This window comes from Leishmania infantum, chromosome 8, assembly GCF_000002875.2.
Source record: "Leishmania infantum JPCM5 genome chromosome 8".
Taxonomy (NCBI): domain Eukaryota; phylum Euglenozoa; class Kinetoplastea; order Trypanosomatida; family Trypanosomatidae; genus Leishmania; species Leishmania infantum.
The window spans coordinates 250,203-273,163 of NC_009392.2; the positions used below are offsets into that span (position 1 = coordinate 250,203).

The 22,961-nt window shown below is 62.6% G+C and overlaps 3 protein-coding genes across 3 annotated transcripts; all 3 read left to right on the forward strand.

Moving 5' to 3' along the window:
• Positions 1–551: 551 nt before the first annotated feature.
• LINJ_08_0630 (conserved hypothetical protein) lies at positions 552–9,062 on the forward strand (the record flags this gene model as incomplete). Its single annotated transcript, XM_001463364.1, has 1 exon — positions 552–9,062. One exon carries the CDS (start codon positions 552–554, stop codon positions 9,060–9,062), a length of 8,511 nt encoding a protein of 2,836 aa, XP_001463401.1.
• Positions 9,063–12,076: 3,014 nt separating this feature from the next.
• On the forward strand, positions 12,077–18,727 carry LINJ_08_0640 (hypothetical protein, unknown function; the record flags this gene model as incomplete). The annotated part of the gene is made up of 1 exon (XM_001463365.1): positions 12,077–18,727. One exon carries the CDS (start codon positions 12,077–12,079, stop codon positions 18,725–18,727), a length of 6,651 nt encoding a protein of 2,216 aa, XP_001463402.1.
• Positions 18,728–21,092: 2,365 nt separating this feature from the next.
• Positions 21,093–21,995, forward strand: LINJ_08_0650 (hypothetical protein, unknown function; the record flags this gene model as incomplete). The annotated part of the gene is made up of 1 exon (XM_001463366.1): positions 21,093–21,995. The coding sequence occupies one exon, from the start codon at positions 21,093–21,095 to the stop codon at positions 21,993–21,995; it is 903 nt and encodes a 300-aa protein (XP_001463403.1).
• Between the last annotated feature and the right edge of the window lie 966 nt (positions 21,996–22,961).

Consider the following 22,961-nt stretch of genomic DNA (forward strand, 5'->3'; position numbering starts at 1 on the left):
TGAATTTTATTTTATTATTTTTTATTCGCTTGGACTTTGTTGCGCCAAGGACGCCCGCCTTGTGGAGTTAGCGCGAAACAGAAGGGAACGCGAGAGGCGTAGTCGTGTCATCAGAGACCCTCGGTGTGTGTGCGTGTGCGTGTTCATGCTGGCGCGTGTAGCTGCTCTTGTACATATTTTTTTTTGTTCGAGGAAGAGAGTTTCCCAATCGTGATTCCTCGTGCCGTGTGGGCGGCATCAGCGTCGTCGCTTTCTTTGGCGTCCCGTGCGTGTGCGTGTGATCGTAGCGGCAAGAGAGCGGTCGAGCCGTGGGTTGTGCGGGGCGCATTGTGTGGCCCCCGCCCCCCAAGCCATCGTGTTTGGTTTTCCTTATTTTTTGTATAGTGTTCACCCTCCGGCTCCCTTCTTCGTGCCGACCTCAGCGCACGCAGACACGCACACACACACACACACATACATACACGCCTTGTTGTTATTTCGTCGTCGTCGTCGTCTCCTTCACCGTCCTTGGAACGCTCGAACGTCGCCGCCTGCAAGGTCGCTCATCCACGATGGGGATCCTTCCCAGCCGCGAGAGTCACGAGTACCCCGGCGCCTTCCACTTCGCGCTGAGCGGCAGTCACGCCATGGCGATTTTACCACTGACTGAGCACTTCTTCCCTTCGGTCGACTCACTCGCCTTCCGGCAGCTCTATGCGGGCCGCGACATGCAATCTGCCAAGTACAACTTCTCCCTCATATCGCCTGAACTCCTGCGCAAGTACCGGCACCGCTCCATGGAGCAGAGGCGCGGGAAAGGGGGGGTGGGGGATGAGGCGATGGCGCCACCGGCGGGCCGCAGTAAGCCGCAGCCGTATCTTCGACATGGCCAGCCGCCTGGTGACGACAGTGACGCAGATGAGAAGTGGGTCGGTGTTGACACGATCGACGCGAGCAACTACGGACAGTTCTTCAAGGACGACACGCAGTGCGTGTCGCCGAATGACCCGACGTCGCTGTCCCCGGATGGTGACGAGGAGGTCTGCGAGGAGCTGCAATGGCCAAACCCAGTGGCGCACTGGCGCACCCACGACACAGCCAAGCAGCTCATCCAGGACAAGGACAACGAGCTGGGCTTCACCGATGAGCTCAATTATGTGAGCTTAGATGGAAAGGGAGGGGGTCTGCGCTGCCTGCCATCGTCGCTGTCGCTGCCGTGCTCCTCCGGCCAGTGTCCGCGGTACGGGCAGACGCACAACGCCTCCATGGAGGCAGGGACTGACAGCACGGCGGCGACGGCGCACTTAACTGCCGAGGAGCGCGACTTGGTGAATCGGTTCTTCGCACGCAGTCCGGAGGCGCTGTACAACGCGCTCGTCGTGGAGCCGAACAAAGGTTTTCTCGTTGACACAAACAAAGAGATGTGCCACTTGTACGCAGCGGAGCAGCGCTGGAAGGAAGCACGTAACGTTGTGCGCGCCTACCGGCACCAGTGCAAGCAAGATGCCGCTGCCGAGGGCGCGCCCCAGCCGGTGGTTGGCGAGTCCCCCAACTCACCAAAGGGCCAGCCACAGCGGCGCATTACGAAGGAGGAGGCTGAGAGGGCGGCCACGGTTCCGCCACCACCGGTATTTCTGCGACCGGTGCCTCAAGTGATTATGGTTCGCATGAGCCGTGAAGAAGAGGAGGCGACGCGCGCGGCGTACCTCGCAGAGCAACAGCGGTTGCGTAGTCGCTCGGGGCAGCCGCAACAAAGCCAATCCGGCGGCGGCGATGACGCTGCTGCCTCGATGTCGTCCTCCCCCGCTGCGGCAGGCGCCGCCGAGGGAAGTAACGTCCTCCGCCCACCCTTGATAAAGCCCGTCTCTCACCTGCACGTGCCGACGACGCGCTATCACCGCTTCGAGGACGACCCCAAGTACAAGGACGGCCGCATCCACCTCGTCGAGGAGGATGGCGTGCTGTACATGTTCGCCTACAACACCGCCTACGTCGACCCGCGTCTGCGCATGAGGCAGCAGAGAGAGGAGCTGCTGAAGCAGCAGCGCCAAGGAAAGGAGCGCAAACAGCATGAAAGCCAGGAGGAAAGCTTGGAGCGCGGCGAAGCCTGCCGGTCACCTTCCAGCGCGGGGGCTGTAGTCGCTGGCACCACTGCTGAAGGGACCGCCAGTGGAACCGCAGCAGGCTCACCAGGGAGCTGTAGCACAGAGCGTAACGCCGCTGCCACACCGATGCCGGACAGCGGCAGCGGTAGCGGCGACGGCGACGGCGACGGCGCGCTGTTTCACGGGAACCGGCAGACCTCATCCTTCTACCACACGGTCTCCGCCTTCGGTAACGAGGAGGACGAGGCGGGCCTCGAAGAACACGGAGCCCAGTCCAAAAAGGTCAAGGATGCCAGCCCTAGGCGCGCGAGCTCCACGGAGGGCTCTCCAGTCGCGGCGGGGACGATCCCCGCGGTCGCTGCGAAGCAGACGGAGAGCACCGCGGAGGAGGCGGACGCAGAGGAAGACGCAACGCTGTCGTCCGCCTGTAACGGACCAGGAGGGCACCAGCGGCGGCAGAGCGCCATCCTGGTCGACAACAGCGCGTTGCTGCAGCGCTCCGACGGAAAGCCGAGCACCTCCAGCGACGACGAAGACGACGACGACGGTGACGAACAGCGCAAGGGCGCGTCAGTCTCGGCGTGCAGCGCCGGCGTGACCGCGACCACCGTCAATGGGGCGACGTCAGCGGCAATGAAGGAGAAGCGGGCGCGCGTGGTGCAGCAGCTGGAGCTTGTCACGGCTGCCCCTTTCATCCTCCCCATTTGCCCGGTGCGCATTGTCGGCTGCAACGGCTACGCCGAGTCTAGCTGCCGCGGTACGCCGTGGCTGCGCGGCTACGAGGACGAACCCGAGGAGGACGCCTACGTGGAGTCGCTGCCGGTGAAGCCGCCGATCATGTCCGGTGGTGGTTTCATCGACGCCAACATCGGTGACAAAATTCTTAGTCGCGCCTACCTGCTGGGCTTCCAGGTGTACCGGAACGTCTGCCTCGACGCCGGGCTGCCGAAGACGCTGACGCGGCCTTTCTGGACGCTGGGCTTGCTGTCGAACATTCCGCTGCTGCAAATCTCGCGTGAGATGCGCTTCCGCATGCGGGCGGCTGCCGCGGAGGTGGAGCTCGGCTACCGAGGCCTGCGCGACATGATCAAGGGCACGGAAAACGACCTTCAGTCCTACATCTACGGCTTTTCGGACATCCTGCCATACCTCCAGCGGGCCGCGCGCGCGCGTGTCGAGCTGGCAGAAGCGGAAGCGAAAGCAGCCGCCGCCGCAGAGGGCGGTGGCGGTGGCGGCGCTAGCGACGGGGCGGCAAGCTCGTCGTTGCTCCCCGTTGGGCATGGCGCCTCGAAAACACCGGAGGAAGAGGCCCAAGAGAGCCAGAGCCTGCAGGTCCCGCCTGCCATCCCGACCCGGTCCTCGCAAGCAGCCCTGCAGCACAGCCTGCTCTTCCCACTCAACGAGATGGAGTTCTACACGCAGTTCACGATCCGCGGCAACCAGTCCCTCTCCCGCGTCCGCTGCGAGGCGCAGGAATCGTTCTTTCACCTGATCGCCGAGGCGACCGCCCCGGTGTCGACGTCGCTCTTTATGAAGCCGCTGGAGCTGCCCACGTACGACTACGGTGGCGCCATCCGGCTGCACCTCCTGTGCAACCGCGTGACGTGCGCGGACGAGCTGCAGGTGCTGCCGCCGCCGCGCAATCTCGACCAGCTCCTCTCCGATCATCGACGGCGACTGCAGCTGCGGCGTCAGCCCCCCGCGTCGGCGGACGGCAACGCGGCGCCGCCCTATCTCGTTTATGCGGTCGTGCACCCATCTGGCAAGGCGCGAGGGCCCTCGTTGGAGCACTACAAGAGAAATCTGCAGGCCCCCGAAGACGGTGCCGACGCGAACACGCTGGACGAGGCGGAGGCAGCCGCGGCTTCCACCGACGGCGACGGACGGTACGCGGCGCACCAGTACACATACCCGCCGGGCTCCTTTGTTGACAGCGACATGGTCATCTACAATGTCCACAAGGGCCGCTGGGAGCACTTCGAGTACTTCCATCACCAGCAGCTGGCGCAGCGGCGCGCGCGCAAACTTCAGGCGCAGGCGGAGAAGGCGGCGGGTGAGCCAGACGGCAACAAGACGCCGGCGCAGAGCAACAAGGGCACCGCCTCTGCCGCTGCGGCGACGCAGGCTGCCGAGAGCGGCGAGGCCTGTCGAGGCGCCTTGGTCCCGACCAGAGGCGGCGGCTTCGATGCCAATGATGACGACGATGAGCAGGATATCCACCTCGAGGACATTCTGCTCTGCTGGATCAAGCGCCGCCTGCAGAGCGCCACGATGCGCAACCGCACTGACCCGGGGTGGCTGCGCGACAGCGAGGGGCACATTGTGCAGGAGGGCCGCTACTACATCTGGGGCTTCGAGCAAGACGGCCAGCAGTATTTCTACGGTCTGATCCCAAAGTTCGCCAAGGAAAAGAAGAACAAGCGGCACAGCACGGCTGGTGGCAACGCGCACAATCAACATAATCAGGACAGCCACACCCGCCGCATCACCGCGCACGGCAGCGTGTGCGGGTCGTCGAGTGCTTTGAACAGTCATAGCCGACCTCAGATCGGCGGCGGCGGCAGCAGCAGCGTCAGCGCGCGTGACCGCCACGGCACACTACCCGAAACCCTCACTCCTGCCTCACAGCAGGGCCCCGTCAGCGGCTCGATAAACGGTCAGCCGACTGATGGGCGCGGTGGTGGCAAGATGGAGAAAACGGAGGTGCGGGCCGGACCAGCGTCCGCTGACGAAAGCGCCAAAAACCACGCGGCGATGGCAGCGGCGCCGTCCGTGTCGCTGAGCGACGTCAAGGGTGATGCGGGCAGCGGACTGCGAACACGCACTGACGCGCCGCTGAGCGCCGCCTGCCCAGACTCGCATTCGAGGCGACAGCACCAGCAGCAGCACCCGCGATCACCCGGTGCTGTGGGCGGGGGCGCTGGACGCGGGACTGCCTCCTCTGGCAGCGCTGCAGCAAGCGCCAGCACGGCCGGCGCGAACCGCTTGAGCAACCCGAGCAACGCCACCAGTGGTGCTCGCCTACCCGCACAGACAAGCGGCGCACCCCGCACTGGCGCTAGTGAGAAGTCATCGCCGCCTACGTCGTCGTCCCCTGCGGCAGCCTCGGCGTCTTCGTCCACCTCATCCCCTGTCGCAACGTCAGCGGTACCTCCAGCCTTTGCCTACAACACTCCAGGTGTCGCCAGCCGACGCACTGCAGGTTCACGCGGAGCCGCGTCACCACCATCATCGGCGCCCACAGCGTTGGTGACTCCTAGAGAATCGGAGGCAGCGCTAGCCGGAAGATCAGGCGCGGCCGCAGTAGGACGCGGCGGCGCATCCCGTGCCGGCACTTCCCTAGCAGAATCGCCGCCGTCGTCCGTGGTCGTTGGAGGAGCTGCAGCCGAGGCAGCCGCATCGTCCTCCAACCCCCGCAAACTTCCGCAACGCCAAGACGGTGTGAGCCGCATCAGCGGCCGAGGCAATGTCTCGCGTGAGCAGCAGTTCAGCAGCTCGGCTACTACCACGGCGCAGTTCAGCCGCCAGTCCGCCACTGCACCGGCCGCGGCGTCTTACACGTCCGCCGAGGAGGTCGGGTACCGTCAAGGACGCGGAGAGCGGCGAGGCAACGGAGCAGAGTCGGCGTATGCGTCCCCACAGTCACAGCAGCGCGAACCTCGCTCTGCGAACGCGTCTCCGCCTCCGCCCCCGCCGCCGCCGCCCCCTGCTGCCCGTCCGTACCCTCCGCACATCCCACAACAACACCCGGAGATGCACTCAGCCAGGCACCCTTTGTCGGGAGGCTCCTCCCTCGCCTCCGCGAACCCTGTATCGCAGCAGCAGCAGCAGCAGCAAGGTTGTCGCATCAGCGACCCCGGCGCAGTGGTCTTGGGATGTAAAGGAGCTCCGCAGAACCGCTACCATGCGCCGCCGCACCAGCCGCCGCCGCCGCCGCTCCAGCACGAGTACATGCAAGCGCCATCATCCGCAGCGTACGACAACAGCACCAATACCACCAACTACGGTGGCGGCAGTGGTGTGAACAGGTACGCTGCGACGTCACACACATCGGGTCACGGCTACTCGGACATGCCCCCTCCTCCTCCTCCCCAGTCACCGCCACCGCCGCCGCTTCTCCCTGCCGGCGCGGAGAGCGCGGCGTATGAGCAGTCACACCAAGGCTACCCTGCTCCTGTAGAGCAACAGCAGCAGCAGCCCTCCGACTCCCCACCACCGCCACTACACCTCCATCCACCCACCGCGTATATGAACACTGGTGCCGCGCAGGCAAACCAGCGTCCTACGTTGGTGCTCGCCGGGCCGCGAGTGCCTTCTCCTCGTCACGCTCAGCAGCAACAGCAGCAGCAGCAGTATGTCTCGTACAACACAAGGCCCCACCAGCCGCAGCAGCACGTGTCTCACCAGCCGTCCTATAAAACGCAGCCGGCTATGGCAAACGTCGTCAGCGGTGCCAGGATGCAGCCGCCGGGAATGGCGCCTGGCCCCTACCACCACCACACCCAGCAGATGATGATGGCCATGTCCGCGCCGAACGCTGGCCCCGCTGCCCCGCCGCCGGCGCAGGCCAACGCCGCCATGAACACAAGTTCCTCCCGCTATGCACCGCACCCTCGGATGGTGGCCAGTGGCGCCGGAGCGGCGCCGATGCAGGAGCAGCAGCAACTGGCGTCGGTGACGGCCGTCTCAGTTGCACCTCCCTCTGCGCTGACTGGGGGCAACAGCATGTACTCGGACGTGTCGGCTGCCTCCGTGGCGCCGTCAGGTTCGCAGTCCACGTCTTATTACCCTACGAGTCCCTCGCAGGTGTCTTACGGCACGTCGTCGCAGACGGCGACATCCGCCATGCACCCTGCAGGACCGCAGGGCAGCGCTGCGTCTCCTCATACTGGCTCCGGCCCTCCGGTGCTGCCGCCGCTAAAGCAGCAGCAGCAGCAGCGGCAGCCAGCGTACCCTCCATCAGCGATGATGGATGCCTGCACAGCAGGTGGGCAAGGAAGTGTCGCCAGCCAGTGCTATCTGCAGCACAAGAAGCCGCAATCGCCTCCGAGCGGCCCAGCGTCGGCGGCCCCAGGAGGCGCGCACTACTGCCAGATGACGTCACCCACTTCACAGCAGCATGCCTATCAGCAGCAGATGGGGACACGCAACGCCAGCTATGATGGAGGAAGCAGTGGTCATAATTACGGCACCTACGCCGCGTCCACCGCCAATCCGAACGCCAACAGCAGCTTCAGCCGCGTGGGGCTCTCACTGTCGGCGTCGGCGGCGACGGTGAAAGCGGTTACGGGCGTCTCTGGAACCTCAACGCTCATGAGCAATGCCTCCGCGTCTCTGCCGTCTACCGGCAGTGGTATAGGGCGAGGCGCGCAGGGCTACGCGCCGCAACCGTCAGGGTACCCTACGAGCGGCGGCACTAGTTTCACGGCGGCCCCGGTGGTGGCAATGGCGGCAGGAGCGACCGCACCGACATCATCCATGATGCCTGGCGCGGAAGGCGGCGCAGTCAAAGCCTTCCCCCCGTACCAGGCCTCGCCGCATCCACAGCAACAACAGCACCAACAGCCATCACCCCAGCAGCATCAACAGCAGCAGCAGCAGCGGGATTCGAGGTATCCACTTCAGGTGATGGCGCAGTCGTATAGCAACGATTACAACGGCAACGGCGGCGTGCCGGCAATGGCAGCTGGCGGGAGGGCTTCGAGAGGTGTGGCGGTGGCCAGTGATGGTTTGGACAGCAGTAGCTACGATGACGCCGTGATGCACGGCAGCCGAGGCACTCAAGCGGCAGCTGGTGAATACCAGCTGTCATACCAGCAGCAGTATCAGCAGCCGTATCCGCAATGGCAGCAGCAGCACTCCACATCAGCCTCCTCCCAGCCATCGTCGTGCACGCCCACGCCGCTTCCTGTTCAGCAGCAGTATGGGGCACAGGCAGGTAACGGCAGCGACAACAACGGCAGTAGAGGCCACACCCATACGCAAGCGAGCCGCGCCGGTGCCACGGGCAACGTGAACGCCCCCTCAGCGTACGCGCACGAGCAGCGAGCGTCACCGTACCCGCAGCACGCGGGGGCGCCGCCCGCGTCTCCGGCAGCAGCTGCTGGCGTTAGTAGTGATCGCGGTGCAGCAGCCGTTGTGATATCACCGGCTGCAGTCGCGCACCTGTCTACTCCCATGCAGAGTGCCAACTCGTTCAACAGCAACGTCGCCGCCATGACATCTGCCGGCTCTTGTGAATCCACGCAGGCGTCATCCGCTGCGGCGCAGCTGCAGCGTAGCAGTGACAGCTACGGGTACCGTTCCTCACAGTCTGGACCCACCTCGCCGTACTTACAGGCGTCACCGCAGCAGCAACAGGAGCAGCAAGAACCTCAGCGCTATCTGCAGCAGAACCAGTACCCCCAGCAGCAACACCAACTACAGCAGCGGCAGCGCTCTGCTACTCGGGCCACCGCCGCAGCTGGCCCTTTCCCCTGTGGCGCAGGTGGTGGTCTTCAACCAAAGACGATGATGAGCGCTGGTGGGGCCCCATCCGCGTCCGTCAATCATGCATACACGCTTCACCACCACCACCACCACCACCACCAGCAGCAGCAAGGAATCACTCATTCGTCCCCTGCGCCGGGCGGGTACTACCAAAACCAAGTTCTAGCGCATCCACAGCAACAGCAGCAGCCGTCCGTAGCATTGCAGCGGCCAGCCGCGACACCGAACGCCAGCGGCACGCTGCTCCGCGCCTCGCCGGGGTCGCAGCAGCGCCACAACCAGCAGTATCAACGACAGCAGCAGCAGAAGCCAACGTCTCCGTACGCCTCTACGAAGGAAGAAGCGGAAAGGCAGATGCGTAGGAGCGGCAACTACAACAATCACAGCGTGCACAACAGCAACGTGGGCGTCGCGGAGACCTCATACGACTCGAACAGCAACAACACGGCGGCCCAGCGCTTCGCACACAACCCCTACGCGATGCAGTAGCGGGAACAAACACCAAAAAGAAATGAAGAAACCTATTTCGAAAAAAAAAGCAGCTTCGTGTCGAGGAGCGGAGCGTCTGGCGGATGTGCTGGAGAGGAGTTAGGTGACGCAGCTGCCTGGCGGGCGACGCCCCATACGCATGCACGGTGTCGACACACCTAAAGATGCTGCGTCCGGCACCCCTCCACACACACACACACATCTCTCACACCTGCCATTCTTCTTTTGTTTTTTGCCTTTTTTTTTCGTTTTTTTCTCTGTGTGTGATTGCTATTATTAGTGTCGCTTTCGCTGTGGCTGCCCCCACCCACCCTCCGCCTCCCACCCTAACCCCCCCCCAAGTCTGCCCGGTACTTTCTGTTAGGGTACGGCGGGTATGTGGGCGCTTACCATATATATATATATATTTGTGTGTGTATGTGTATGTGTGCTGTTCTTACGTGGATGTCTATGGAGAGTTTATAAAAGGTTTGTTTTCGCGACCGCGTGCTCTGCTGTTGTTGCTGTTGATATCGCGGCTGTGTGGTGGCTTCTCTCTCGGGTTGCCTGATTTTTTTTTCTTTTTCCGGGGGAGGGGGGAGGTCGCTCTCTGGGTCGGTGTGGAAAGGCGAGGAGGTGGATGGGTGGCAAAGGGCGGTGTCGCAACCGCTCGCGTTTCCTTCCTCCGCTCTTCGTTGTTTTGCTTGTGGTTGTGATTTGACTGGAAAGCAGGGCAATTCGGGGCCGTCCCGAAGTGTGGCCTCTCTCTTTCACACACACACACGCGTAGGCGCACACGCCTACGTAAAGCCGCAAGCGAAGAGAGAGGGGAAGACGCATCTTCTCTGTACGTCAGGACGGGCGGCAGCGGCGGCGGCGACGTGAAGACGCCCGTGCATCTCGTCGTATGTGTTTTTGGATGTGCATTCGTGTTACCCGCTCCCGCTCCCCCTCCCGCTCTACTGCACGCCCTCGTATCATAGCGTGCGCATGGTTCCTCCTTGTGTCTGTGTCTCTGTGTGTGTGTGTGGGGGGGGGGCAGGGGGGGTTGGCGTGTGTCTGCGTGACGGCTGGTACAGTTGCATCCGTGGCAGTGGTTGACGAAAACACAAAAAATGAGCAGCTGTCGGGCTCCATCGCAGCAGCCTTATCGATGGGGAGGCCTCGTCGATAGACGCCGTGGTGATGTATCAGAGCAGTAGGCGGAAGATCAATCCTTTTTTTTTGGCGAGGAGGGGCTGTGGTAGCCCTGGAGCGCTAGCGGAGGGAGAAACATGAGAAATGTCGACGTCTCTCTCTCTGCTCTCGCCGTCATTAAGCCGTATTCCGTGACGGGCGCACATACAACACACAGAGAGAAAGAGAGCTACACGCATGTGTCCTCCTTTTCTTTTGTCCAGTGACTCCTCTGGGTAGATCTCACAAGGGTTCGCGCGCGCGTTTATGTGTGTGCATCTGCTTCTCGACCATGGAACTCCTTTGTTCCCTTTTTTGTTTTCGTTCCATCTTCCATCCCCCCTCACCCTCTCTCCACCACCCTCCCCCCTTCTCTCCGCGCTCGCCAACAACAACGCCGTTATACATCATCCTCATCGCATCCACCTATGTGTGCGCATGCCTACCCCCGTGACGGTGCGCAAAATACGCGATGGTGCATTTACCGCGTGGTGCACCCTCCTTCCTTCATCTTCTTCGCACATACGCGTGCACAGTCGCTCGTAGCGGAAGCCACGTCCACACCACCACAAGGCGAAAGCTTCTCTCACACATCTACATCACAAGCTCACGGTGAAGTGTGCACAGACCCCACGTAACGTGTTCTTGCCCGCATCAGCGCTGCCATTCGTTGGCAGTGCTTCTTCCTCCGCGCGCGGCCCTACCCCCACCCCCCCCCCGACACACACACACAACTCTGTGAGCGAGTGGTTCTGATCGGCTGTGTAAGGGGTGGTGCGGGTTGCGTGAGGAGTGCGTGGGTGTGCGTATTTATCAGCAGCGCGTCCCTCCTCTGTTGTGTTGCCGTTGTCGTCTTCGCGCTTCTCCTTCTCTTACTCCTCTCTGGGCCTCTCTTGTGTGCACTATTCTCGCACTGGCATCGCCCTATACGCACCCATACGTTCATTTTCGCGCACGCGTGTGCATCAGTCGCGATCGCCTATCGCTCTCATCTTTTTTTCTCTGCCCGTCTGTGTGTGTGTGGGTGGGTGAGTGTGTGCTGTAGTGTAACGGCGTCTTCAACTCTTGACGACAACGGCGAGTGTTCCCACGGCAAACCGCCGCCCTGCCCCGCCCCTCCTCCTTTTTTTATTTCTATACACACATATATATATATATATGTGTGTGTATGTGTGTGTGTGTCTTTGTGTGCGTCTCTCCTTTTTGACTGTGGCCGACCCCCGGCGGCTTTCGTGTATTGGAGCGCCCCCCCCCCCATCTCTCCCTCCCTCTCTCCCTCTCCGCCACGTGCTGCGGGTTTGCGCTCGTATCACCTCCCTTTTATTGTTGTTGCTCTTGTTGGTGTGTGCTGTGTGTTTAGTTAGCCGGCTCGTTGCTTTCAGTTCGCCGGACGACTACGGCGCCTCTTCTCTCCCCACCCTTTTCCCCCACCCCCCTCCACACCCGCCTTTTTGTTTTCTTCGGTTTCGATCTCGTCTTCTTATCTAAATACTTCCAGTCTGTCTGTGTTGTGAATGTCTTTCACGTGTTTTTCCTGCGTGTGTTTGTTTCGTGGTTGTGGTTGTGGTTCGGTGTCGAGGCGCCTCGAACCTCGTTCTTCCGCTTGTGTATGAGCGGGTGTGAGGAGGTGCGTGTGTTTCCCGCTAGCAGATTTAATTTGGTCCCCTCCTGTTGTTGTACTGTGCTCCCTCTCTGTGCGTGTGTGTGTGTGTGTGTGGTCGATCTGAGGCAGGCGACATCACCCACCATTCGTGTGCGTCGTCTGCCTCTTGTTATTACTATTGTTTCGCCTCTCTGTGCTTCTTCGAGGAAGGGGAAAAGGGGAAGGAGGGCGGTCGCACGACCAGACGTATTGAAGGATGGGCGCGTTACCGAGTCGGGAGTCGAACGAGGACCCGTCCTCCGTCTTCTTCGCGAACTGCGGCTCGCACGTCGTCTTCCACATCCCCATGACGGATCATTACTTCCCCTCTCCGCACAGCCTTGCCTTCCGTCAGCTCTTCCATGCACGCAACAATCAGTCGGCGCTGTACTGCTTCGACATGAAGGACGTGTCATCTGTGATGCCGAAGGACGTGGCAGCGGCATTCCGTGAGGCACAGGAGGAGGACTGGGGCGCGGAGGTGGACGAGGTGGACCCCAGCCTGCACTACTACGATGACGAGATCCGCGAGAAAGTTCTCGAGTGCGGCAGAAACGCCGATTCTATCTGCGAGGACGCCGGCGCCGGCGCTGCTGTGCCGCGCGTGCCACGGATCGGCCGGCATCTCCGCCCCTCCATCGAGGACCGCGAGGAGCTCTACCGTGTGCTCGTGACGGAGCCGATGGAGGGCACCCTCGTCGACACAGACTCAGAGATGTGTGCGCTATTTGAGCAGGAGCAGCGCTGGCGGGCCGCCTTACCGCACCTGTCTAACGGGCAGCAGCAACACGGCAGCCACACTGGCAAGCGGTGCAACGCCAACGGCGGCCACGGAGTCGACGAGAAGGACGCCGACCATGCTCAGCCAGTCGCGGGCGCGAGTGCGACAAGGCAGCAAAGCCACGACAAGGTGGTGAAGAAGGGTCACAGCGCGGCAGCGGCGAACGGCGCCGGCGTCGGCGAGGCCGCAACCCACAGCCCGTCCGTCACCCGGCCAGCCATGTCCTCGGCGCCGCCGCCGCCGGCAAAGTTCTTACATCCCATGCCAAGGGCAATAGCCCTGCGCTTGACAACGGAGGAAGAGGAGGAGATGCGCGCCGAGTGTTGCCGCCAGCATGGCATCCCGTACGTCGCCCCGGCATTCCACAGCGTCGGCACAGCGACAGGAAACCGCGCTGACGCCTGTGCTGGCGGATTTTCTGCTCAGCAGCAGCACATGGCGCCGCCGACGCCGTTGCCCGTTGTGGAGCGTCGCCACTACCACTTCGAGGACGACCCACAGTACCGCGACGGCCGCGTCCATCTTGTCGAGGAGCACGGCGTGCTCTACCACTTTGCCTACTTTGCCAAGCGGCCGTCCCCGACGGTGGCCGCCGTCGCTGTTGCCGACTCCTCGCGCAGCTCGCAAAAAGGAGTGACGACGGACGGCACTGCGCCGTCTGGGGTTCTGACAGCTGGTAAGACGCCGATCTCGCAGACGCCGATCGTCCGCGGACGTTGTTTGCACGATGTGGTATACTGCGCGAAGCCGTCTACGTCGCCGGCGTCGAGCAGCAAGCACGCCGCTGCGTCCTCCTCGGGGTTCGCGGGTAGTGAGCCCGAGGTTGCGCCGCCTGTGCGCTACACCTGGTGTGCGCGCTGCGGGGAAAGTGTGACGCAGCGGATGGACTACACTCAGCTGCGTCGGCTCAAGTCCACCCGCGCGCATCGCCGCGCCGTGCGGAAGCAGCTGCCTGACGGCGACCAGGATTCGCCCAGGGAGAAGGACAGCGTGGACGAGGTCGCCTCGAACACGGAGCGTGTCGACGAGGAGGGCGAGGAGGAGTTCATCATCAACATCATGCCTGTTCGCGTGGTCGGCATGGATGGTCTGCTGCCGTCCCGCAGCCGTGGCACGCCGTGGTTGCGCGGGTACGCGCAGGAGAGCGAGGCGGCCGAGGACACCTACATCGAGCAGCTTGAGCAGAAGCCGCCAGTGATGCGGGTGTGCCGTTTTATCGAAGGCTCCGTCGGGGACAAGATCGTCAACCGTGCCGCGCTTGTCACGCTGCTGTCGTATCGCCCCATGTGTCGGCAGGCGGGGCTCAGCGACGCCCTGACGCGGCCCATCTGGTCCATGTGTGTGCTGTCGAATATTCCGTACCTGCAGATGGTGCGGGAGACCTTCTTTAGAGCCAAGGCGGCGGTCGCGGAGGTGGACAACGACGATCTGCTGCTGCGCGACTGGCTCGACGTCGTCGATCGCGAAAACAACTTCTACAACTTCATCAACGCGAACCTGCACATGACGCGTAACTTCACCCCACCGGAGCGGACGGTGCGGCAGCGCGAGCAGGCCGACGATGTCGCCAGCGCAGGCACAGCATCGAGTCGGAGGACGACTACCGGTCGTGGCTGTGGCGTCAGAGAGGGCGGCAACGTCGGCGTCGGCCCTGCCGGCTCCTCGTCGGTAACGTCACCGTCGCTGCTGAAGACGGCCGTGTACTCCGCCATTGAAGATAATGGCAGCCCCACGGAGAGTCACGCGGCGCACTCCGCAACGTCGGCGAGCGGTGCCACGACATCGCCGTCGCGCCGCAGGGCAGCCCCCGCTGCGGCGGTGGCGGCGCGCGAGTCGGCCGAGACGGCCGAGCACACGACAGACGCGGCGGCGCAGGGCGTGTGCTGCAAGAGGAAGGACAAGGACGGCGACTTGAAGCCGGCGGAAGGCGACGGCGCCGGTCTGCGCGGTCGCCACCTCACACGCGCTCTCGAGGAAGCCACGATCGGGCGACCCGAGGGCTACGACCCGCGCGACCAGGTCGAGGAAGACGAAGACGACGAGGATGACGCAGGGGACGAGGGCGGGGAGCGGGGCGCCAGCGACGGCGTGGGCGAGAGCGACGTGGCTGCCAAGGCCGCTGCACGGCGTGAAAAAGGTAAGAAGAAGTTGCAGCACAAGGACTTGGGGCTGCCATCGCTCTGTTGGGACACCGCGTCTCCGCCGGCGTCATCAACGGACCGAAGTGCCGCGGCTTCTGCCGCAGCATCGGCATCACCTTTCACGGAGGATACGAAACAGAAGAGAAGTGATGGCCAGGGCAACCCCGTAGCGGCAAGTGCGATAGGCGGCCTGCCTGCTGCGGTCGACAGTAGCTATGTGGCCCATCGCCACCGCAGTGGTGGCAATAAAGATGGTGAGGATGCATCTGGCAAGCCCCCAGCCACGGTCACCACCACCTCCCGCTTACTGCCAAACGCCGCGTCGGCGCGCGCCGCCACCGGGCAGGGCAGCAGTGGTGAAGGCGACGGAATGAGACCCTCCGTGAATAACTTCGACGATGATGATGATCCGGACCTGCGCACGGAGGAAGAGGAGCGCCGTTGCGCACGCGTTAGCGTCGCGAAGACCGCAGAGACGAGTGGTTCCTCGCTCCAGAAGCCGACACCACCATCAGCGGTAGCGGTGGAGGCGCGCGGTGCAGAAAAGCAGCCGCACCAGCAGCGGCCAGAGGTGCCGCCGCGGCCGAATTTCCAACTCTTTTCATCCCGACTTGAGCCGCATGCGCCACTGTCGCTCTGCACGCTCTTCGACTACGACGCTAGCGCTGACCAAGCCGCGAAGAAGACGGTCACGCAGCTGGCCGCCGCCGTTGCGGCTGGCGTAGCCGCCGACCACACAAACAATCCCGGCAGCCGAGAGGAAGACGGCGTGGGCCAGGCGACCGCCGCCAGTGCCGCTGCAAAAGCCGCCACCACCGTATGGCCCAGCTACGTTCAACGCGACATCCTGCGTGAGAACGAGCGACAGCAGGCGGAGCCGAAAGCCACGCGGCGCCCTAGCCATGCCCTGTACGAGTGCGGCATGCTGGCCACCACCCGCGGCCGCAACTTCCTCTTTCTCCTACGCGAGGACTGCGTGCGGGCGCTGCTGTTCTACTGCGCCGCCGCCGCGGCCCCCATCTTCATTGGCGCGTACATCGAGCCAGTGGACACAACGAGCCTCAGCTACGGTGGCTCGGTGCGGCTACGACGGCCGAGCACCGTCGACATCCCGCTCGATGGCGGCGACGAGGATGGCGGCAGCCGCACCGCCCCGGGGCGCAACTACGATGGCCAGCGGGTAGTCATTGGGCAGGTAGAGGGGATGGAGGTGATGGCCGAATACTTCAAGAGCAAAGGCCTCATCACGTGCTTCAGCGTGTCGGATGTGGACAAGGCGGCCCCCGGGCCGAGCGCTGCGCACCGACTGCGCAAGCTGATCTTGCCAACGACCTCATTATCCACCACCTATGCACAGCACCGCAGCAGCAGTAGCGGTGGCCTTGCAGGGGAGGCAGGCTCGTTGGCGGCTCAGCAGGCACGAGAGCTGGCACAGTACGGTCACGTCTTCACCTACGCCGCGGACGATTTCTGTGATGGTGACTTGGTCGTCTTCAATTTCGAAGAGCGGCGGTGGGAGCACTACGAGCATGTGCAGCTGCGCCGACGATTCGCTGCGAGGGCAGCCACAGCTGCTGCGGATGCGGTGGCGACGGCGGCATCTGCGATGCCGGTGAAAACCGCCGAACCAATGTCCACGGGCAACGTAGCGGTAGCTTCTGACGGCAGCCGGAGCTGCGCCCGCTCCGTCGTGGACCCCTCCATGTCCGCCAGACTCCTGTGCGTCGGGCTGGATGAGCTGCTGCTGAGCTGGACCAAGTGGATCGTCGACAACCGCTTCTACGAAGACCGCACCGACCTGGGCTGGCTAAGCCTTCCAGACGGCAGCCCTATCCAACTCGGCGGCCGTTACTTTCTCTGGAGCTTCCGCCACAATCATCAGCGCTACTTCTACGGCGTCATTCCGAAATTCGCGAAGGGGCGGCTGCGGCGACAGAAGATGGTTGAGCGCAACCGCAGCAAGAAGAAGGACGTCGAGGCGCCGCGCCAGCAAGCGCAGCCGCTGGCGGGGATATTGACGTTGTCCTCGGTGGGTGTGCAGCGGTCGAGTGACGTGTCGGTGGCGCCTTCGGCACCGTCGTCCCCAGCGCTCGTCACCGCCGTTGCCGCCACCCTCTCCTCTCCCCCCAGGCCCAGCGGCAAAAGCCCTTGGGGGACAAACGACACGCTTGAGGCGCAGCAAGAAGGAGAACCGCCGCGGCGCGGCAGCGTCACCGGCACCGGCAGCCTGCATGCGGGTCCGGCTCTTGGTGATCAAGCCTCCTCATCTCCTCCGCATCCTAGTCTAGGCGTTTCGCCACCTGCCCACGCGGGTACAGCGCAGCAGCCACCTCTGCCGCAAGAGCAACTGTCAACGTCGGCAGCTGCACAGGCTGTGTCAACAGCGGCTGCAAGCAGTACACACCCTGCGGCAATGCGCCAGCGCCAGCGTCACTCCTCTCCCCATCTGCAGACGCAGCAGCCGATCGCCGCGACATCGGCGCCTCTGCCGCTGCCTCACCGCATGAACCCGCTCTATACCGACAGCATCTCTTACTCGGCGCCACACGCGCGCATCACTCTTCCACAGCAACCGATGCCGCAGTGGGCCAGCACTAACGCCACCGCCTCGCACGTGAGCGCTGCGCCCGCAACAGCCGGAGAACAAGCAAAGCAGGGCAACTTCGCAAGCACCCTCAGTTCTGCCGGCGGCTTCTCCGTGCACGCCGGCAGGAACGCGGCCCGGCCCGCCCTCTGCTCCCCCAAGATCGCGGCTGGATCGCTGACCGCCGCCGCAGCAGCGACGACAACGACGAAAACGACAACGGCAGCGCGTCGTGCCCCCTTTCCAAACCCGCCGCCGCAGCATCCAGTCAGCGGCAGCCGCAACCGTCTCAGCGCACCCAGCAGCCCCGCCATGTACAGATCTGGACAGCAGATCGGCTTCGGAGGTGGGCCAAACTACTACTACCAGTACGGCGGTAACACATTCATACAAGACGGAAAGCAGCACGAGAACGAGTACTACCCGCCGCTGCCCACGGGCACCCCCTTCCACCCTGCCACGGCCATCACAAAGTTGGTGCCGCTGCCTCACCCAAAGACGGGGCGCGGCGGTATTCCGGCCATTTTCCGCTTCTGGGGCCCCATCGGGTCGCCAGCGCCCCGCACGCCGGTTGCCGCGCCCTCGCTACCAACCGCAGGCGGAGCGGCGGCCACGGCCTCCTTGGCCGCCATACCCATCGCACTGGTGCCACAGCAGATGCATTCGCTGTCGCCGCGGCACCCCGCGACGGGCGGCTCGCCCGCTGCCAGCAGCTCCGTCGGTGGTGGCGAGAGCATGGGCGTGAGTCCGGTGGAGGCACACCACCACAGTACTGGTTCCAGCCTTGACGCTGGTTCACCCACCGCACCGGCAATCGCTCCCGCCTCCGCTACGGCTGCCGCCGGCGCATCAGCCGTCAACTTGACGGTCCGCATGCGCCGGCGCACCGGCGGTGGAAACACGGCAGCGATCAGAGTGGGTGGCGGCGCTTCTCCAGCACCGCTGCAGCTACCCTCGCAGGGCACCTCCTCGCTCGGAGCCTCGCTGACGACGCTCGCGACGGCAGGGCCTGCCATGGGGCCGGGCACACCCTTCAAGCATAGTCCCCTAACTCCATCAAACCTTCCTCCAGCGTCGTTGTTCGCTCAGTCCGCGCCGGCGCAACTGCTGGTTGACGATAGCGGGTCGCAGCGACTCTCGCCGACCAGCATGCTCCCTACCAACCTCATTAACGAAGGATCAAAGACGAAAGGCGAGTCGGTGCTGCGGGTGGACGAGGACACGTACATGCAGCGGGAGGCATTCCGGTGGAACCCGTATGCGAGCACCAAGTGGGCGCAGAACAGAAGCAACAGCACCGGCGGCAGTGCCAGTGACGCCCGCGGTGGTCTTCCTGCGGAGGGCGGCAGCGGAAGCGGTTAGGACAACGGCGATGGGAGCGCGGCGAGGCCACACGCGCACGCACGAATGCGTGCGTGCCTCCCTCCCTCCCCTTTCCACTTTTCAATGTTTCTTCTCTCTCCCTGTCTTGGGCATCAGTAAGCAATGTAAAGAAGCTGATGAACGCTGATGTCGACGCGTGTATGTGTACGTGTGCTTACAGCACAGCTGTGCAAGGCTAGCGCTTGTCGCTAAACGTTTGAACCGATTTCTGAGGAGGATCGGGCAAGGCGGTTCAGGAATGGCCGGGCACACATTGAAGTCAGGGGGGGAATGCGGGAGAGAGAGGGTGGGCGACGCGATCGGGACGAAGACATGTCAGGATTGCGTACATGGAGCCATTTACGCTCAAGTGCATGGGGGCTGGGAACGTTCTCATTCCACTTGCCCTCAATCTACACGGTTGTGCAAACAAGGAATGTCCAGTGAAAGTGGTGGAGCGCCGTTGTCCACCCGACCCTCCCCTCTCCCCCACACTCCGCCGAGGCACAATCGCCCACCTGCATTGTTTTCAAGATAGGTATATTTACATATAAGGTGTACATATATAGAGGGAGAGAACGCCCTGCCCTGCCGCCGCCGCCGCCCCCTCCTAGCATTATCTATGTGCAGGATTACATCTGTATATATCTATATGCTTGCCGGAATGCAGTGGGCGTTGTTCTTCGTCTTGTCACGTCTCTTTCGTCGAAGACGCGACGGCACTGGAAATGCAGCGCGTGCCTCCTCTGCTGCCCTTACGTGTGTTTGTTTGATTGTGTGTGTGTGTGTGTGGCTTCCTTTGCAGAAGAGCAAGGCATTCGCACGTCGACCGGGAACATTGAACTCGTGGCACCCCCACGTGCGGTCATGAGCTCTTCGTCCTTCGGTGCACCACTCTGTACGGTACGTCATCACTGCCTCATCACCGTTTTAGCGCAGTTCTCACATTGTTGTTTACGGTGCCGTCTTGCATCTCCCTCTGCATCGCGTTGCCGTCAACGTTTTGCCATGCAGCTTCCTCCCAGCTTCCAGTTTTGTGAGGAAGCTGGCACGCCGACAGCTCACTGCGCCCTCGGCGGGTTTGAGCGGGTGGCACTGTATACACGGACTGCGCTACAAGAGAGCCTCCCCACCACCACCACCACCATCACCAATATGTGTAAGCACACATGCGACGGCGCAAGAATGTGTCATGGGCCGTCTCGTGTGTAACGTGATGTCTGCGTGTGCTCTCTCCCGCACAAGAAGACGCTGAGCATGTGCCTGGCCAGTGTCGCGAAGGCGTGGTCCAACTTGTGCGCTCAAACGCGGCGGAATGCTGAAAAGGGCAGGCGGCCAGCCGGGAGCGTCAGCGATGCGCCTCACACTCTTTCCGTTCCTTGATCTTCTTCCCCTCTGCCCAGTCACGCGGCATCACAGTCCCGCTCCCCACCAATGCTGCCAGTGGCGGCACTGCCGCTCCTCGCACGCTTTACTTGGCATATAGGCAATGGCAGTTCCCGCCCCAAAACTCAAGATAACAACAACAACAAAAAAAGAATAATCATCACCGCTTTAGAGCCGTGTCTATCACAGCCGTAGCCTTCCCATCACCATCAGTGCTGTGAGCGACGCCTCCTGAGCTCTTCCCCATCTTCAACCTCTCTGTCTCTCTGCCGGTCAGAGCGCGGCACGGCGCGGGTGTTTGCGTCACCATCTGCTCAGCGCGAGCAGGGAAACGAAATAATGGCGGCAGCGTGGGGTATGGTCAAGCATGCTGCTGTCACCGCTTCTTTTTCCTCATCTCTGTCGGAGCGCCTCAGGAGGGCACGGTCGGTTCGCCTGCAGCCACGGTGAACAATGCAAGCGCGTAAAAGCAGCGCGAATGGCCATGCTGACCAGAAGCAGAGCCGCCTGGTCACCCTCGCTTCTTCCTTCATCCCTCTCTCGCCCCTGTCTCTTTTCTCTGCACATTCCACGACTCCACCTCACCCCACCCTCCGCATCGTCAGAGATCTTTTCTCGCGCGCTACTCCTTCCCCACCGCCTTCAACACCAACACCAAAACCATCACTTCTCTTTCTCAGGCTTACACAGATACCCACTCACGGTCACACGAACAACTCTCCCTTGTCGCTCGCGACACCTCCAGCCCGAACACCAACAGCGGCACCATACGATATAACGCGCTCGCGGACGGATCCTCTAGTCCCTCCCTCCCCTTCTCCTCTCCCTCCATCGCATCACGCCTGACGAGCATTCTATTGATTTTTTTTTGCTACTTGACCGGGTGTGTGTGCGCGTGTTATCAGAGTGTCTTTCCACGGATACATAAGCACACTCACTCAGACACATATATTTATTTATATACAAACACACGAGAAAAATGGTGTCGGGGAACACACATCTGACCCTTCTGCGCAGCAGTGTCGTCGTCGGCGCGGTGGCGGCGGCGCTGTGCCTTGGCGCTACGGCGATGCTGCCCATTTTTCGGCTGAACATCGACGCGCTCAACTCTTCCATCACACAGTCGTTGTGGACGACGGACATATACACCCCTGCCGGGGAGAAGCACATCCCTGTGAAGAAGTTCGTGAAGGACTGCAGCGATCTGGCGCTTGCGTTTCAGGTGGCGCAGGTGTGCACTCTTGTCGGCATCGGCGCCCTCGCTCTGGCCTTTCTGTGCTCCGTCCTCCACATGTCGTCGACCTTCACGCGCTCGAGCTATCGCGTGCGCGCCGTGTGTGGGGCGCCGATTTGCCTTTTGCTCACGGTGGCAATCGCTGCGGCCGGCTTGAACTGCTACATCATGCGCGCCATGTACGAGAACAACTGGTGTGAGAAGAATACCACCGGGTGCATGGAAGCTACCCAGTCGGCGATGGGTGTTATTGGCAGGCCGTCGATTCTCCTCAATCGCGGCTTGCCTCTGCGCAAGATGTCGAAGATCCAGCACTCCTTCTTAACCCCCGCCGTAAACATGAAATTTGCCGTGTCGCGGGAAGCCGACATCTTCGCCACACCTCTGACTAAGGCTGCTGCTACTGGTTCAACTGGTGGCCTCTTCGGGGACTGCAACCCGTTCGACGGCTGCATCAGCTCCTTCCACAATATGGGGTTCACGGGTGCGGAAGGGTGGCAGACGACATGGGCGGCGCTGGCAGCGACCGTCACCGGATTCTTCGCGGAGACGCTGGTGGTGATCATCGGCGGCCGTCGCTCGTCGGAGGCCGGCCTGGACGAGTCGGCCGTCGCACTGCTTCAGGGCGAGGACGAGCGACTCCTGTGAGACTCACGGAGGCGAGACGGACAGGGAGGGAGGGGGGGCAAGAGGAAGCGAGCACGCGGGCCCACCTATATACATGGCACGCGAGCAGACACAAGACGACGATGGAGGAGTGCCGCGAGCGCCTCACGTGCTGCGCTTCGACGTGATAGCGAGAGCCCGCAACGCGCGGGCGCAGGCGTTAGGGCGTTGCTGGGATTTTGCTTGCAGTTGACGTGCGGTTCTCGCCGTCCCTGCAGGCTCCACGTGGTTGCTTGTTCGTTCTTGCGGCTGCTGCTGCTACGGTGAGCTCTTCAGGGCGCATGTCTTTTAGTGCTTCTTGCGCCTGCTGGCGCCTCCCCTTCCCGAGTCTCCTTTTCGATTGTGCTTGCTTGCTTTTCTTCCACGCGCCGCCATGCTCTACACCACGTCACACATGTCAGCGAAGGCGCACACGTTCACGCAGAAAAGGCATGCACGGGCGTACTGTGGTCAGCGTGCGAAGTCCCGATTGCCTTCCCTTCTTCCCGTTTCCCCCGTCACCGTTTGTCGTTGTGGTTGTTGCTCTCGCTCTCTCTTCGGTGTGGAAGCTCAGCAAAGGGGTGGCTCGGCGCCGCAGATACCTGTGTAGGTAGGCGCGCATGTATATGCGTGTCTGTGTGTGTGTGTGTGTGTGTGACTTTGTTTGCCGAGGCCGCCACGGCCACAGCAGCAGCGCCAGCACTCGTCGTGTCTGTCTGTCTGTGTGTTTGTGTGTGGGAGATCGAGAGAGATGGCCTGCCCAACCACCCACTCCCGCTCTCCTCCTCGTCCGTTTTCTTTTTATTGTGTGTGAGGGGGAGGGGAAGGGGGTCGGGGTGTTGTGCTTGTGGCTACGTTTCCGTCTAGTTGTTTGCATGCTATTCACGCCGCTCTCTCGTGGCCCCCTCGGTTTGCTTTTTTTTTGCTTATTTGGGGGGAGGGGGCATGGAGCCCCTCCCCCTCCCCCAC